Here is a 19,270-nt window from a genome sequence, read left to right as displayed (position 1 = left end):
TAATATAGAGGCATCCAGTTACTAGTGTTCTTTAACAGCATGCTGGAAGTTTTCTCTTCTCTTTATGCGGGAATAAGGATTCTGTTTAAAAATATGGTTCAGCCCTTCTATGCAGAGCTCAGTTACCCTCCCAGGCACACCCACTTGTTATTGACATTGACAGACTTTTATTTAAGTAGAGTAAGCAAACAAAATGCTGTACCTTGAGGCCAGAAAGAACAAACCAAAAAAAATTTCTTAGTACCAACTGTTAAAATAGACAGTAATGTATAAACTGTAAAGAAGGAACTCTAGCTTGACTGATATCCATGGTAGCACTTTCATGGACTGCACCTCAGAATGTGGTGCCCTGCCTCCCACTGCTATGGTAGGATTGGTTATCTGAAAGCATTGGAATATCTGTATTGTAGTTGCATGGCAGTGTTACAGTATCACCTACAGCAGTAATGACCAGTTACTGCTGAGGAAAACAATCTCTTTATTACAAACTTTCATTACCTCCCAAGAAATGAAATTCATCAGCAAAAAAACCCTTCATATTTCCTAAGTCTAATTGTGATGCACTTCTCTTGATAATGATTTTAATTTAACATAAATGCAAGTAACTCAGGGTATAAGAGCAAATTATTACTCATCAAGCAAGTATATACAGAAAATACAATTAATTTTGTAAGTTAACAACCGGTATAAGCAAACATTTAACACTGTGTTCAAATCAACCATTCAAAAATTTTCCTTATTTCATCTCTGCACTTTGTTTCAGTTCTGCCTCTTACTTTAGTTGGTGCAAATCAAAGAAGTGATATTGGAATTAGAACTTTACACTTGTATGACTGCCAATTTTTCATCATTCTTGCCAGATTTATAAACAGGTATATGGTAATTCTTGAAATTATGGTAAAAAATGCATATGACTAAAAACTAGCCAAAACTTTCTGTGTGCCAGCTGTGTCTTATCCTTACCTCCTGTTCCATTTGTTGTGACTGATGTGCTACTGAGATTAGATTTATCCAGTTTGGAACTACCTGGTGCATCACTACTTCCAACAAGATTATGAGGACTGGCTAGATCCTGCATTTCCATAGACCTGTTAAAAAACAAGGTGACAGTATTAATGCATTGTGATAGTATCTAAAATAATCTGCTTTTTCTACAATAACTTTTTTTTTTTTTTAATATGGAGAGTTTGCAATGCATCTAGATTAACAAATCAGCCCAGTTCCTTTGACATCTTTGCTTTTTACCAAACCTAGGAAAGAAGCTAACAGCAACAGTGCCACTATTTTCCACTTTTCCTTTAGATATTATTAAGTGACACAGGCTTATGAAACTTCCCCTGAAATACACCATAGAGTTTGTGCATAAAAAGGCTGAAACAGGAACTTCTGCCTCTCATTATCTGCATTCCAACCACCAGCAGTTACTGCATCCACACTGAATTACAGGAACAGCCCATACAAGTGAATGAACAGAACTTTCATGTACATCTGGAAAATTCTTCACTCCTACAAATGTGTATATTCTTCTTGGATCTCTTGATACTTATTTTCTTCTGTGTAATTTCTGGGAAGCTTGCAAAACTTCAAGTGGATTTAGGCTGCCATGAACTCCAGCCTCACAGTTACACTGGGGGCCTGTAGATGGCTTTCATGCAGTGACAACAGATCTGCCTTTCTCAGACAAAGACAGAGCAGACAAGGAACATTTCTGGTTAGACCGGTAATTGCAATCCAATTTGCAGTCTGTGCTCGCCCACTCCTTCTTCATTTATATATTAATTACACAGATTTTTTCCCCCCAGAGAAACAATTTTGCTATATATATGCAAAGTTGCCAGCCCATGTGTAACAAGAGAATGATCTACCATATGTATACTCCAAAGGCCAACAGAAAGATTGACTTACAAAGGATGTGAAAGCCCTATTGCATGGCAGAAGGCTGAGATGGAGAGGAAAGAGATGAACAGTTCAAATGGTTCAGTAACAACAGCTCCCAGATATTCATATTCTGACCAGGACAATCAATGGCAAATCATTAAGGGCAACACCCAACACTGTAAGAATTTATTTTAAGTTTCACTTTGAAACGGCCTATCTTCTGTGCTCAACAGATCCTCCTCTGTGGAAGAAAAAACAAACAAAACCCCACTACCTTTCCATCAAATATGGGTCTGCTGAATTTTTTCCCCTCCAGAAAATGAAATTATCTGGCCTTTATATTCCTAATTCTGCTGATCTCCTGGGCGATTTAATCCCTCACATTACATTCATTTAACCCAAGACAGAAATTCAGAGCTTTCATGTCTTGAATATATTTGAGAAAATGTAGGAAATACTATATCTCAACTGGGAAAATAAATGGAAGTTTTACCCAAAGCCATATGAAGCAAAGAATCCTATTTACTCAAGTAAATGCCTCAGTCAACAATGAGATGCTCTGGCTAAGCCATTGGTAGGATAGCCTGCCCAGCAGCACTCCGGATAAGCAAGAAAAAACTGGTACTGCTGCTGGCCATGCATCAGTAGGTAAGAATTTTACAGCCATATTCAAGGAAATGAAAAGGCATAAGCTGAGATTTGAACTGCATTGAACACAATTTCTTCATATAATTGTATATACATTTCTACACATCTGTCAGCAGCGCATTTTATTTGTTGTCTACTGGAAATGTGATCTGTGTTAGATGAAATAAAATTAACTCAGGTAGTTTACAAGTCTGCCAGGTTTTGTTTAGCAGTTTCTGTACAAGTATAGCAGCTAAAGGTTAAAAAAAGTCTATGGGTTTCCATCGTGTATGTATTTAAGGGAGCAGAAGAATGCTACACAAAATAAGCAATGAGTGTTTCATTGCATATACAACGTAATGCTCCCCACGTGTTCACTTGGCAGTTTTAAAAATCATGATTTCCTGTTGAAGTATGATCAGCCCACAGATACCTAATGGGCAGTTCCAGCTTAGAAAGTTCACACAAGTTTTTTTCCCCTTGGTTTGCATGAAAGTTACAACAATTGCTTTTCAGACAGGCATACATCCTTGCCATAGATGCAAACACTTCAGCAGCATTTTAGAAGCAAAATCACTGGTTCACCTACCTAGTCTTTTTAAGAAGTATCCATTTTAACCACTTTTCACAGTCAAATGAATCAGGTTTTCTTAAAAAAATCAGATCTTTTTTTTAATCAGAAAACTAGATCCACTAACTCTCATTTTCTTGGCCAGGAACATAAACAATTTAATTTTGTAAAATGAATACTTTTTGTTCCAAACAAGCATGAAAGCTTCTGTGCTGAGAATCATTTTTATTGCCCTAATTTATTTTCTGTAGCAAAAAAGACATCCCATCCGCAGACATGGCAAGTTAATTAACTAAAAGTATTTTTAAAGCAGTGCCTTCACAAATAGATATTTTTTCTGCAGGAGTAAAAGACATCTTGTACTTATTGGTAGTCTATTCAGAATAAAAAGGATATCCAAATCAATAAAATTTTCACAAAACCATGTGTATGCATGGTATCCTGGGTGCTCCATCCTGTGTGAACAAGTACAGGGATTACTTTAATATATCCCTATGTGATTTATTTACAGAAGTGCACATGTTGCCTTCTGTGTAACACATATAATTCAATTCACTTTTCTGGATATATTTAGTTTACCTTTAGCCTAAAAATTTCTCAGGAAGATGTAACAGGCTTAGTAAAATCTTATCTTTCAATGAATGGAGGATTCAGGAAAAATGCTTAGTAAAACAGACAAAATAATTCCAACATCTTGAATTCATTTTGTCAAACTAAATGTTTATCAGAGTCCTGCTTTCACTGACTTAATCAGAAGCAGGTTCAGGTTCAGTATGTGCTTTCCTGCACTAAAAAAAAGTTTAAAAGAAATCTCTGAAGGAGTAATTAATACTTCTAAGTTTATGCAGCTATTTATTAAAGACTGCTTTCTAGTAAATGCAGTGTGTTCCAGTTTAGGTGGAATAAAGTTTATTGTTAAAGATGCTTAAAAAACTACACTGTACAATTTTATTTTACATATTTTGTTTCTCTGCCATGCACATAACTGAGCTTTAGTTTCATCCCTCCTGCAATGTCTCAAACTGCTTTTTTTAGAATAATTAAGTAAAATTCCACATTGTATAAAAAGATGCATTTTGTCAGGAAATGGATTGGATAAGAATAAGTTTTAATTATCTCTTGACTGTTTGAAGAAGATTTGCATTATTCCCAGCTTCTGAGCAAAAACCTGAAACCTGGCAAGACAGACTTGTCTTTTATTCTGCTTTGGCTGTGCTTGAAGTCTTTGAAAGTTGGTATTTGCACATGTTTAGTGGATCATTTCAGAAGCTTACTGAAAAAGTCTCTAAAACATCCCATTTCACAGAAAGTCTCCCAGATCCCAGTAGGGTTTAGATCCAATCTTTGCACAGCCCTACCCAACTGAAGAAGGTTTGAACCAGAAGTATATCCGTGTGGGGATTCTGAGCCTTCTCATTAGAGCATATTCTGTTCCCCAGCCTCAAGTTACACCTTTTCAAGAAGGGAATTAAGGAACAGCATCCAAAGAGACAAATTCCACCCTCTTCTGTCCCACCTTTAGAAGTGTGGATGAACAGAACTTGTGCCCCACCCCAGACCACCAGAGTGCAGAGCCCAGAACCATAACCCAACCTTGCACAGAATGTTTAAGTAGGACTAATTATCATTGCCCCATGTGACAACTGCATCTGTCTATTTCTGTATAGCTTACAGTTGTGTTGTTTTAAAGGCAAAAAGCCCAAGTCTTTCTCCTACAATTGTTTTTAAAATTCCTCTTTTTTTCCCCTCCCCTCATTACAATCACATAATCATTTATGCACTGCTTTTCTTCAGCAGACATAAAATATATTTTCAGAAAATCTGGGTTGCTATAACTGTGTTATCTATCTACATTTCCAGTTTAACTATTATTAAGATGGACTAAGAGCTGGGTTCTTCCACAGCTTGTAATTCCATTGATTATTTATTAATTCCACAAGTAGAACATATTTATATAATTTTCTTGAAAGAGATGATGTTTTAAAATGTAAACTTTTTTGCTTCATAATCGAGTTCAAACTTTTTTTACCAACAAGATCAAAAGTATGACATAATTTATCAAAGATTTATAAAAGAATAAATATTATAACATGAAAAGAAAGTACTTCAGATCCCAGCCTCACCAGAACATTTTACAAATACCATTTCGTTCGTGCAGAATTTGAAGCAAACCCAAATTAGAGGAGAACTGAAAGAAGGACTAGATGGATGCTATTTAAAATGGAATAATTTAATTTAGTTTGTAAACAATCATAACAAATTTTTTTAAAATATTTTAAATTCTTTGATAGGAAATTCACCTACATTTCTTTAGTAGAATCTCATGAAACTTCACTGAGGCAAAAGTGGATATTATTATTATTATAATTATTTCTACTACTACTACTATTCCTATTATTACTATTATTGTTAGGTCAGTTTCACCCCTGTATTTCTAGTATCCCTCCTGTTGTAACACCATTTCTTAAACACTCTATACTTTCTCACAGAAATGTAGAGTCTTGTCCATTTCAGTTATCAGCTACCCTGGAGGTTCTGAAATTATACCAACTTTCCCTCTATTTCAAATCAAATTTTAGTGCAATAGGAAGGTGAGATAACAGAACGTTCAAACTTGGCTAAATCTGTTTCCTACACGTATCAGCTCAGCTCTCAGACCAACTACACTGTTTTGAAGACAAGTGCATTTTTTTTTCCATTTCCTACATAGATTTTTTTAGGCAGGGCTTTCAGCCATTTTCTGAACAGGACAAGTAAGCTCATCTCTCTTTAATATGCAGTCTGAACTAGCTCATACAAACCTTTATTCTGACAAAAACAATCAAAATGGATGTGCATATACAAATGTCATTTGTCCAATCTACATAAAATCTGCAACAAAGTTTAAAACAATCAATAATTTAGATAACACCACAATTTTAAAGGCTTTTTTTTTTTTGTTTTGTTTTGGGGTTTTGGTTTTGGATTTGTTTGTTAGGTTTTTTTGTGGTTTTCTTTTTTTAAATTACATTCATAGTTCAACCTAATAATTTATGTTTACTTGCACCTACAAGAACTGTAAATAATGCAATTAAAAAGAAGTTACACCAACCCTTCAAAGGCCACAGTGGGCAATAAGAAAGAGGGAGAAGAGAGATTCTGGATGATGGACAGGTTTCCAGAGAATATACAAATTCATGTACACTGACATGCAGATACATCCAATCTTATAACAATTCTTTGGTGCTCAATATACACAAAAACACGTGTTTAAATGCATACACAACATAAAACTTCCCAACACCTTTTCATGGAAGATCTTCACCAATACTGCAACAAAACACACAGCCAAAAAGTCTCCTCAAATGAGTAATATTTCCAATCATTTAATCAACCCCAAAATAAAAATCAATATTTTCTTTTCCAGAAGCTGTTAAACAGTTTATGGCAGTATTTTTTTTTTTTTTTTGGTCATTGTAAAAGGCAAGGAAGGAAGAGCACAACGAATGAAATAAATCTGTTCAATTGAGACAACTACCCCTCTTGTTTTCCCTGGCTCATCAAGCCCACCTATAGATCTTAAGCTTAGTAGATGGCCAAGATAGCAGAACTTTTGCTATTCTAGGCACAATATTCCAAAAGCTGCTCCTCCAACACACAAGTTTTGGAAGCTTGCCAGATTTAAAAACAAATAATAGTACTGGACACTAGCAAGACCTCCTTCTTGCTCTCCTTGAGGCCTCCTTTCTTAACTTGTAAAGCAATACAGTGCTAAGAAGCAGTAAAATAATGTCATGTTATATTGATAAACTCAGCAGGCTCCTCAGAGTTTTATTACTTTTTTTTTAGCAATACAGAAAACAAATGCTTACCTTTTTGCAATCATTTGGGGATAGGAGGTGAATTACAGCTGTATAATTTCTGTTTCTTATGTGTTTGGAAGTTCAGTGTCAACATTAATATTTAAAAAATAATGGAAAGAGGTAAAAGTAAAGTTACATTCATATTCCAAGAATAAAAATACTTCCATCAATCTACAACCAATGTCAGACAGAGGGTATCAAAGAGAGGGAATCTTAGTGAAACAGAATTAAAACATCCAAGTTTTTCTACCATGTTAAGGAATACCACATAGGTAATAAAAAAATAAGAATATCACAAGGTTGAGCTTTGCAAAACTGTAAGTCTAAAATAAGAGCTGTACTAGATTCTATGGACTATTCAATACAAGCTTGAGTATCACCATGCAGCTTCCCAGCACACGAGTTCAAGCTCATAGGAAAAGAACCCATACCCAGATATTGCAATAACTGCACTGTGGAGAGGAACAATAATTTGAGGAAAATTCAAAAGTGCCTGATTTTGTTTAAGAGCTTTTTAAATCTCAAATAACTGCTGTGTCTTACAGAGGATGGGACTCCTTAGGTAATTCTTTGGGGCATAAAAGGGCACAAGTCGTGATTGTATCTCAGTTTTGCTTTCCTGCCTATTGTTCTTCACCTGGCTATTCAAACCTAATACCAGGAGAAAAAACCCTCCTGCAGACAGTATTACTTTACAGGAGCTGTCTGACAGGCAGACAGTGTCAGTGCCTGGGATGCACTCGATGCAGAGGGCTCAGCTGAGAAAGTGGCCGAGCAGGTTTGGTGACAAAGGCCGGCATTGTAGCTTGCCCCCTTACACCATTCACAGCTAAAGAAAAAGACATTTCTTTTAACAGCACTGCAGCATCTTCCCCACCCCCATTCCCATTTCTCCAGCTAAGCTTTTGCTATCACCCTCCCTTTTTTGACCCTGTGCCACCTTGAGCTTCACTGTGCTTCCTAACAATTAGGTGTCAGATATTTTTTGTCTTAATTAAATCTATGCTTCCCTCTTTTCTCACTGCAGGAACAACTGCCAAAGGTTGAAGATTTTGTTAATCCAGTATATGGCTATTGCTTTAGTAACAAGCTGATAATTTTTTTTACTGAAAAGGATATATTATATTTGTTCTTTGTGACTCTAGTGAGAAGATATGACTAAATAAAATTCAAGTTTATTTTTGTCGGAAAAGAAAAACTGGTATTTTCTTCTTGTGCCTGAAAGTGAGAAGTTTACCTTTGCTCTTATGATGATTAAACACACCAATTAATTTAGAAAGCATGGATTGTTGTGCTACATAATTGCTGAAAACCATTATTTGCTTAAAAGCCAGTAGTTGCATGGCTGCCCTTGTTTCTGATTGACTGAGACATTTTATTTCAGTTTAATGTCATTTAATGTGGTTTCCAGAAAACCACAGAAAACTGTCTACTCTAGTGCAGTTTACAAGTCCACATTACAATAATTTTTCACTGCTTTCTGACTTTTATTGGGAATGAATGTCATTTCCCTGTCACAGTTAAAAGACAATGCAAAATTAATTTGGATTTCCACACTTTTGGATAAAACACAGAATACCTAGGAGCCATTTCTGGATTCTCCTGGTGGACATGTAGCTGACTTGTCCAAAGCCAAGAAAGATTAAAACAAATAAATAAAAATCAAGACTAATCAGGGGGAGTGGAATTACTAAGTTATTTAGCTCAGCATAAACTTCCAGCTCACATGCTCTATGCTCAGGAGATTGTTCAATTACAAAACACAGATTCAGAGTAGGGAAACAGGCAGGCTGTCTCCACTCTCAAGTTTAAAATAGGTTTGAGTTGATGAAAGCAAATGATAGTTTTATATGGGAAACTGTTCCATTCTGATATAATAGACTAATGGACACACAAAAGGTAAAGCTATGCAGAATAATATATAATACCTTCTGGCCAGCTGGGTCCCAGCCTTTCAGATATCTTTTCTGGGCTATCCTAATGTGACAGCCACAGTTTTGGTGGGATGCAATTTTAGATCAGGGTTTACACTCCAATCAGTGTAAACTCCAATTGCCAAAGAGGCAATGTGGTGTCTGAATAGGTAATTCCCATATTCTCAAGGAAAAAGGCAGCTGGTTGGAGAAAACCACTCCAGGAGACAGAGAGAGAACATCTAAGTTGGTAAGTGTCAAGGACCAGGGACTGAAGGAATAGCAGAACCAGGGGCTGGGTGCTCAATTCTTTTACTCCATAGAGACCAGACCATCCCAAGCCGTGGCATGTGAACAGAAAACACAAAATGATACACAGGCACCCGCTATTTAACAAAAACAAACAAACAAAAAACACCCAAACAAACACAACAAAACACTAGAGTAGGTTTTGAAGCCCTTATGTGAGCATTTAAGTAAATCAAAAGTGATAATGACAGCACAGTTCCACGGGGAGCTGTTGAGTATCCAACTTACACAAAATACAAACTACCAGTTTACAGATACATAAGATCTAAATGCAAGTCTTTGGATCACAGCGCCACATTTTCCAAGATTAGTTCTCACAACAGCTTCTGATCACTTCCAGATGGGACAGGCACTTGCAAATGCTGTGGTTCTGACAACATGATGTGCTGCGTCATAAACAAGTAACAAACACTTCTGTGGAGATGGCTGGAATGCAAACAGCAAGCCTGTGGCCTTCCCCCCTCTGCCACTACTTCTGTACAACAACTGCTCAGAGTCACACCTGAAAAATCTGCTGGAAATTCCAGAGTCCCTTCCACATCTCTGATAGGTGTCCCTAAGGAACAGGAGGTAACAAACCCAATGACTGAAGGGTCTCACAAAGTCCTTCTTTGGTGGTTTTGAGTCTGATTTGAGCAACAGACTGTTACTCATATATACAGAGGAACGTGGAGATGATAAGCTCTGCCAATTAGTAGCCTGTTGCTAATCTGTCCTTTGTAAAATGCAGCCTTCAAAATGACACTGCTTATTGCAGTCAGAATATGATGAATTTAAATATAGTAATGTCAACTGTATTCATATCAGACAATATTTAAGCAAATATAAAATTGGGAAATCAGGGATGAAGGGCTGGGAATTTTGCTGTTGGCTTCAGTGGAGCCTGGACAGCATGATGTAAGCATGAACTCATATTTTCATTAAAAAAAGAGCAAGGGTGGTTTGTGTCTGACTCACCCTAAATTGAGATGTCTGTTATATTTCAAACTAGTTATTGTACAATGGTTCTTCTTCACCAGGGAATGTCCAAAGCAAAAAAAAAGCTCTTTCAGGTGTGCTGTATGGTGACCATACTTCATTTCAATGTAATTTCTTTAGCCACCAGTACAGGGGCCTTGCAAGAACTTCATCAGCTTCCAGAAAGGATGAGTTATGATGACAGACTAGGCAGAACAGGAGTTGCCAAAAACTTGTAGTTTTCATGCTCTATTCATATTTTAATGCAAACATTCTGAAACTTCTCTTGGTAAATACAATATACAGAGAATTACTGGCAAGCAGTCTTAACGTGGGAAACATTAACACATCTCACTTTTAACAGTGAAGTTCCCCTTATAAGTTAAACCTGATCTGAATCTTGGCTCCCAAGACAAATATTCTGTAGTTTACCTCATGTGGAGCACATTATGTTTGGCTCCAAAACACTTTGTGTCAAAAGCAATTATGTCTATTCTCTAATTGCAGTCCCACCAATGAGTTTGGTTTAGAATATAAAACAAATACATGCAACTTGCTGACTGCCTGATGTCTTAACTGCTTCAGCATCTGATCACTGTAAGGGGTAGCTGGGCACAGCCATTCTGGATGGCAAGGTACACTAGGTGTGCTGCACACATCCCTTGTCATTTTGCCCAGGATGACCTTATTGCCTGGAGGAACCTAAAAGAACTAATAACTAATAACACCCAAAACAAATTCCATTATCCTGAGCAAGAGAGACAATGATGCTCTGATAAATGCACTGACGCTGGCTGTTCTTTACAACTGAAATAAAATGGCTACACTTCATTTTGCTTTGCTGTTTGATTTCCCCAAGTTATTTTATAATTTGAAACTTAAAGCATACACACCTTTTTCATTTGGGGTGAAGTAGGTGATTTTTCTAAGAGTTAATAAATACGTGTGGCTGAGAACTCTGGGGCACAGTTCCTCTCCCCTGAATTATCCCCTTGGGCCACAAGAAGGGCAGGTAGCAGCTGCAAATCTGTAACACCTCCATTTCCAGCTCATAAGCCATGCTGATAAGCCAGCCCCCAGGCCAGGGCATACCTGCCTGCCTGGCCAGAGCCACGGAGTGGGGCTGGCAGAGCCAGCACTCCAGCCCTCACTGCCCCAGCACACACACAGCAGCCCTGGGAACCAGCCTCTCTGCTGGACACCCTCCTTTAGAGCTCCCTCTGTTCAAAACATGGCTTACACCAAATGGCTGGATCTCATCAAGACTTCTGACATAATGCTTAGCCTTTTAAAATCATTAGATGTCCACTTCTGTCCAAGTGCTAAGGGAAAAACAAGGTAAAGGAAACAAGCCCTGCAGTGCTGTTGGTTATGTCCACCCACATCCATGCTGCAGATGCAAGACTGTAACTTGACTGCATTTAGCACAGGTTCCCCACTGGTTCCCCAAGAACCTGGCTTGTGAGACAGGGCAGGGTGAGAGATGTTCATAATAACATGACTGCTTTCTATAATACATTTATTCTTGTTTCTCAGCAAATGTTAAAATATTGCTGTTGGGAAACATGGTATAATAATGAAACGCTAAGAGGGATGAAAGTGCTTCTCTGGTACTATTTTGAGAAAGTCATGAAAAGCACTACATCTTTGAGAGCACAGGGGTTTATTTTCTATTTAATTTAATCTACATAATTAGAAGGAAAATAAGACATAAGCCTGAAATAACATAGGAATAAAACATGATCTTATGTCTAGTCACCTGCCAATTACTTCTACACTGAAAAGCAAATAAAATCCCAAAACCCTTAAAAATTAAAGTGACAGAGATTTAGTTGTAAATTGAAACAGAACTTAAACGGAATTCACCAAACAGGATGTCCTCCCTCTCTGCCCTCTTCTGCACTTGCACCACACAATAAATAATTCTGTTAAAAAGTTGATCCGTGGAATTGCTTTATTTATTTGGGCACTGCATGTGCGTTTCTCCATAGCTCTGCCAAACATACCTTCCCACAGACTTGTTGCTTCAGTCCTGGGCCTCTCTTAAATGGCAGACACAAATCCCCTGTGAATTAGATTGAGACCATCATGCTAATTTTCACATTTAACCAAAACCAGATTTAAACTTATGTTTTCAAAGGTGGATGGCTAGTGGAAGGCAAGTATATTTCATGCTTTAAGAGGAGGTAAAGTTACTTCTGCTCTACAAATGACATTAAGAAATTCCCAAAGAAATCTGACAATAATACGAACTCGGATCACAGTAAATTATATCACTTGGCAGCTAAACTGGAGAACTAAGTCCAGAATTGCCAACAAAACTCAAGACACACATTTGGATATATGGAAAGCTTTGCAATGACTAACAGAAAGGAGCCTGCACAGGCATCTTGTGAGACCTATAAAGAACCTTATCAGTTTGGTTTTTTTTTTAAATAAAAGTGTTCAAAAGGAGAAGATAGAACAGACAGACCATCTGCAATGTAACCACATAAAAGACCCCTGGGTAAATCCAAACCCATTAGCAGAAGTGCTTGACAAATCTGCCAAAGAGCCAGATGCTGCTTATGGAGGAGTCTCTTTCCCTCCCTGTCATCTGGATCCTGTGACTTCTCTTCCCAGAGGAGAACAACACCGACTGGTGCTCAGACTGAGCTGAGTGTGGAGGGAGCTGAGGTACAGAACTGCTCTCTGATAAGGCTGTCTTAACATAAGGAGAGGAGGCAAAGCCTAAAATATTACAGCAGGCTTAACATGCATTTGTGTAATGTATGGAATATGCAGATGGTAGGAAAAAAGAAAGCAATCTTGCAGTTACCTTATTTGCATGTGGTCTCAATCACCTTATTTGCATGTGGTCTCTTTTTATCTGGATTTTCTTTTTTTTATTTGTTCTTGTCCTTAGCTGTGATAGAGTTAATTTCTTCTCAGTAGCTGTTGCAGCTCTGTTTTGGATTCAGCATGAGAATGTTTTGGTTTTGGTAAGTTGTGTTTATCCTAAGTCAGGGACCTTTTTCTTTTGTGTCTCATGCCACTGAAGAGGTATGCAAAAAAGGCTGGGAGGGAGCATAGCTGGGCAGGTGACCTGAATGGGCCAAAGGGATATTCCACACCATGGAATACCATGTCCAACTTATGAAGTGGAGGAGTTACCCAGAAGTGGGGATTATCTGGGTTCTGGGACAGGGTCTGGCATTAATCAGCAAACAGTGAGGAACTCTCTTGTGCATCACTTGTTTGTACTTTTCTTTTCTTCTTCTTCTTATTTACTATGATTAGATATTTTACTTTCTTTCAATTATTACACAGTTTTATCTCAAGCTACAAGCTTTACTTTTGATTCTTCTCCCCATTCCACCGGGGTGGGTGTGTGGATGGTGAAGTTGTGTGGTGCTTGGTTGCTAGCTGGGCATAAACCATGACACTTCTATTTTTATTTCCTACTTATTTTTTCTCTAAAGACTGATCAGGGCCTAGTAGGATGGTAAAGAGGTGAATTCTGATATGGTAAATATGATCACAGCATAATAACTGAGTGGTGTTTGTTAACTGTTTACTGAGTACATGGGACTGACTGACGACATTTAAAATGTGAAACATCTAGCCAAAAAATTACACTTTAAAATATCTGAGAAAAAATATGATTCATGTAAAAAGCAAACCAGTCTCAGAACAGGCGATTTGGATCTCAATGGCCATTTTCTTTTTATTGTCTACATTCTTCTCGGAATTTTTTTAGCTATATTCCACCTACTTTGAAGTGCAAAGTAGGTGGAATCAAATACTTTTACTGTTCAGGCTCACCAATGGTAAAATATATTTAGAGTATACAAGAGGTCAAAGAAGTTGGAACAGAGTCTGAATTAGTTCTCTTGTGTACTGCTGTAATGTGATATAACAGAGCAAAAAATAGACTACAGGAGAAAGAAACAGAGCTCCTTCTCATTGTTATTACATGTGCTGCACACGTAAGAAGAACAAACACTCTTATTTTATGGCTCAAAATCCAGTTAAAATTTTAGGATAAGGCTCTAAGAGACTACTGGATCAAGCAAAAACATTTGTAGGTGTAATCCTAGGTTATCTTCTTTCACTCAAAACCAGTATTTACCCTAAGATATTCCTGCAGATTCAACAATTATAAAAGTTTGATGGATACATTAATTAATCCAGAAATCCTGCTCTCTTTAGCAAAGTCAAAAATCACAAGGCACTTTGATCTCCAAAATCTCCAGATTACTTCCACTAACACTTATGTTAGAATCTTGTTTATCCATTTTTTCAATGTGGTGATAAAAACAAACAAACAAAACCCACAAAACAAACAAAACCCCAAAAACAAACACAAACAAACAGACAAAAAAAATCCCTTAGTTTTTCTTGCTTTCATTCATTCCGAAGTCTGACCCATCACTGATTCAGGTTAATGGAAATCTAAACAGTGACATGATCTGGCTTGGGATCACAGGGATAAATTATTATTAATATCACAGAAAATATGTTATGACCAATAGTAACAAAAAACCCCAGGAATTTTTAACAGACATGAAATATAAAAAAAATACATTACTATTATTGTTATAAGCCATGGGGAGCTGTTAATATAAACCATTAAAATACTTCCCTGTGATGTCATCAGTTACCATGTATTTGCACTCTAAATAGATTATTGTAATTTCTGTAAACATATCATATACATTTTTAGAACTCTTTGGGAGCTTGATCCAGAGCCAACAAAACCTGATGGGCAGGCAGTGACCAGCTTCAATAGGCCTTGGGTAATCAGAAGACTGAATTTTTAAATTGAAAGAATGAGAACATCAGTGCTCAGAAAGCAGAGAGACACCACACAGACTGATCTAAAAAAAAAGGAGAGACTTGCACAGCCTGAAAGCTACATGCCTGAAAATAAAACTCTCGTAACAAGGCACTACTCCTTGCAGAAACTGTAGTGCAATTGTCATGGTTGCTGTGTGTCACTCAGTTACACGTATGTGAAGAATCATCTCCCAAATACTTTGATTGATTCCAACTGCCTAAGTGGCATGCAGACTAAATGAGTGCACAAAACTTTAATAAGTACCAGATTTGTATAAAACATTCTCTGCAAGCAAAGTCTGTGTGTCCCAGAATGTAGTCTTTATGAGAAATCTTATTCCAGAATGAAATTATTTTAAAATTGGAAAATTGTTGTATGTTTTTTGTCAGTCGCTGTCTTGACTGAGTAGTTTGGGCTTGATCCTTTCAAACATTTCTCTTAGGTGAAGTGCTTGTAACTGTAGTGGCCTCACTGACATGAATGCTATACTCTGGCATATACCATCGCTCTTGTTGACTAGTTTTTCTTCCAGTCCCCAAAATTACTTGTGACAATCTTTCAATTTAATTATTCTGTCTTTTCACAGAAAATTTCTTTTGCTGGGTCTGTTTCTCCTTATAGCCTGCTCCAAGTCCAAGAAATATCAGAAACCAGTCAAAAAGTCTTTTTTCCTGGCTAAAGATTAATCTTATTTTTGCAGGTATTCCCTTCTGGAATTGACCAGTTATGCAGAAATGCTTAACCTATAAAATTGAAAGAAATGCTTTCATTGCCTTTGGTCAAATTGTGTATCTAGCTGGTCTTACAATAAATCAGCAGAGCAACAGGTGATTGCTGGTAGACTCTGCATGGTTTCCCAGGGGAAGACAGATACAGTAAGGTGTCAATAGAAAGAAGCTCAAATAAATAGCATTTCAAAAGTGTCTACCTTACATGTCTACTTCAGGATGAGAGGAATTTCACCTTCAAAGTCTAAATCAGAGTCTTCTCAATAACTAATTTCCTCAAATGAAGCCCATTTATCACGTCATAATGATCTACAGATTATTCAATATGGGGATAAAGTGGAGCTACAGTTCTGACCCAGAAAAGCATTGTCCTCTGGTCAAGACAAGCTACATATGGTTCACAAGACAACAAACCCTTACCTTCTAAAAAAGCTTCTAAGACATGTATGAGAAGAAAATTAGGGAGCCTAATGTGTTTAAACAATGCATATGAAATCTGAGTAGACTGATTTGCTAATTTTTACTGCACAACAAATATTATGTTTTTTTTTAAATTATAATTGCTGAAACTTTAATCACAATTTCCATAGCTATTGCTGGCTTTTCTTGCTCAGCAGCTCAATTGCAAGCTCCTCTTTACTATATAAGAATAATGCTGTTCATCTCTCGAACTGCAAATGAAAGGGAAGGTACTGCTGATCCCACTCTACTAGGAACATGTAGGCAGATGGTCAGCAACTTTCAAAGTCATGGAAAAGGCATGAAAGCTTCATCACAGAAGGTGATGTAAAGCTCGGATTTGGGCTCAGGAGTTACAGTGTTAGATCTGGTAACCAAGGCCTGACTGAAAGAATGAACCATCACTATGCTCCTTCTGAGATAAGACTGTTAAGGTCTTGTTGAGGGAATTAGTTGGTGGAAGAAATCTCAGGTGTATTTTAGTTGAAACCAATGAGAATGAAACACGATGATCTGGTTGTGTGGAATAAGATACACAAGATACATGTTACTTTTATTTTTATGGGTTTTTAAGTGTGTGAATGTTCATGGAAACGTTGTTTGGTAATGCACACACGCAGCATTAGCATAGCTCAGATCCAGTGAACATAGCGAACATTGCATCCACAACAGTGAGACCAAACTGCCAAGGAAACAAACTTTGGTCAAGAGAAGTGAATGGGAAAACTGTGGTAGCTCTCACTGACATTCAATACCATCTGTTTGCTGGTGAATGCATTAATGACAATAATTGTCTCTGGATGTGCATGTGCACTCTGTATCCTGACCAATAAAAACCATGAATAGGTATCAAAATGAGACCAGTGAGAAAATGTGAAAGCCTACTTCTCATTCAAAAGTTTTAAGAAAGACTTTTAAGATGAAACAGAAACAGGAATTAATATCTTTTAAATCTTACTTTGTGGCGCACATAGAAGCGTGGGTGTTGAAAAACAGAACAGCAATCATCTGATGAACAGCTGCAATCTATGCTAGCAACCTCACTGAAGCCCATATTGAATTGAAATACTGGAGGCCTTTTTAAACACATAAAAAATCCTTGTGCACTTTTTTGGATAACTGCTTTATCTGGCAACTTGATCTGTGCATATGATTCAGTGATCATCACTGGTGAATTTGTAGTTTGGTACCACATAGGGACAAACCCCATCTAACCAGTATCAATGCAGTAATTGTAGTGTCCCTGATTTACACTCTTCTTACAGCATCTGATAAAGTTTTAATCTTACAGCATCTGATAAAGTTTTAAATGGGAGGATTTACTTAAGACTGGCTTCATTTCCTTTTACTTTGCTTTTAGATATTTTTTTTTAAAGTATGCAAAGGAAAAGTCAGGAAGAATGGATATTACTGGAAATATTGGATCCACAGGTTTGTAGTAAAAATCAAGCAATAAAGTGGAGGGCTTCTTGCTCTGCGGGGCTTAATTTTAACTAGTACAAAAATCCATCACCCTTCTGTACATACACAAGTGATGTATTTTCGACACTATGCATCCTAAGTACTCCTAAGTTGATTTTATAAGCTAAATTTTATCCCTAACTTACAAAACCACCCATCAAAACCTTCAAGTTTTCCCTTTCTTCCTACAGATAGCTTCATCACAACATAAATACCATAGCTTAAAGAAGGAAAGTATGTGAAATATTCAGCCATTTTCCTTTACCCTTCCAGGAAAAAAAGAAACTGTGTTTAAACTGTCAGAAAAATCTCTTCATTCTGCTGCAGTCTTCCATCCTCTCCAGATGGTAAAAACCATTTTTTTCCTATAATCAGCGAACTTTGAGGAAGCAGTAGAAGACCCTGCTGAATTTCCATTTGCAATGACTTCCACTCCCTCATTTCATTTCTCTCCTCCCTATTTCATTTTATAGCCCAGAGAAACCATCACTTACTCTCATGCCTCAATTCCTGACGTGACTTTGTTCTTACAGTGGAATCTCTGGCAGGCCTGGTGGTATGAGAAGGAGGATTTGGGGGTAGGAGAGATGCATTCATCAAGCAGACTGCTATGTCAAAGAAAGATGCTGCCCTGGGATGTATGGCCAAATAGAATATGCTGTTGCTGAGTGTGAGCAGGAGTCCCAGACTTCATATTTAGCATTTTATCAGACTTCAGAATAACACATATTCTAGCATTTCCACAGGTCACATGGTATGAGGTTTTAAGTGTGGCTTACAGGTTTTAGGGCATCAAAATTATTCATTATTAGAATTAAAATGGCTTTTTTATTATTTAAGTGAAAAGGAAGATTGTTGATAACTACAAACAAGTTAACTTTCAAGCACTGCACTAGACTTCAGCAATTCTTGTATGACATTAAATTTCACGAAGGAGCTGTTCAGCACACTCAGGATTGATACCATTTTAAAGTTATCTGTCATATAAGAAAATTAAGAGCAATGTATGTCTGTAGGCTCTGAAGAGAGGAACTTCTCTCCCTAACCTTGCTAGTGAATTTGATACAGGGCCAGCATGTCAGAACTGTCCATCATGCTGCTCTTACCTGCTCCAGACTTGTGGTGGAACAGTTGGCAAGTCCCAAGTATTCACTGCCTCTCTATCACACACCAACATCCCCAGAAAGCATTTTGCATGACTGGATATCTATCTAGGGCTGCAGGGTGAATTTGACTTTTACTGCAGAATTATAAAGAAAGAATGCCATAATTTTGATACAGCCACAAAGCCACCACTGTAAGGTATAATTCCACCACCTAGGTATAAAAGGAAGTATTCAGAACCCCTTCACAGGGATTTGATTAAAAAAATCCCAAGAAACTATGACAGAATTTGTAAGACAAAGTTGTCTGTGGATCAAAATATCTGTCAGTGACATTGAAGAGTCATATGTTTCCTTTTGTGTTTACAGCTTGCCTATTCACCATAACTTCAATTCTTAACTAAAGATCCCTTTCCCTCTGTGTAATTTACCTGTCTGTTACGACAAGAAATACTTTCTCTAAATAAATGCTGGGAAGGTTGATTTTTATTGATGTATAGCTGGTCCCTTCTGGAAAGCATTTTTTAACATGCTGCATAGGTTAGTATATCCCTTAAAAAATTTAGTAGTCACATCTGCAGTTTGACTGCTTCTTTCTAAAAG

General features: G+C 37.2%; 1 protein-coding gene across 8 annotated transcripts in view; it reads right to left on the bottom strand.

Moving 5' to 3' along the window:
* The window catches only part of EYA4 (EYA transcriptional coactivator and phosphatase 4), a gene marked incomplete at both ends in the record, with an annotated part of 121,131 nt that overhangs the window by 43,285 nt on the left and 58,576 nt on the right, over nucleotides 1-19,270 (bottom strand). For all 8 annotated transcript variants that reach the window (XM_084202682.1, XM_084202681.1, XM_084202684.1 and 5 more), the window contains one exon: nucleotides 964-1,088. In XM_084202682.1, the coding sequence (XP_084058808.1) occupies nucleotides 964-1,088 (125 nt within the window). The remainder of the gene's footprint in view (nucleotides 1-963; nucleotides 1,089-19,270) is intronic.

The sequence above is a fragment of the Fringilla coelebs genome (assembly GCF_963513975.1).
Source record: "Fringilla coelebs genome assembly, chromosome: 3".
NCBI lineage: Eukaryota > Metazoa > Chordata > Aves > Passeriformes > Fringillidae > Fringilla > Fringilla coelebs.
The sequence above is the reverse complement of the archived record's forward strand: the minus strand, read 5'-3'. Positions and strand labels throughout refer to the sequence as shown.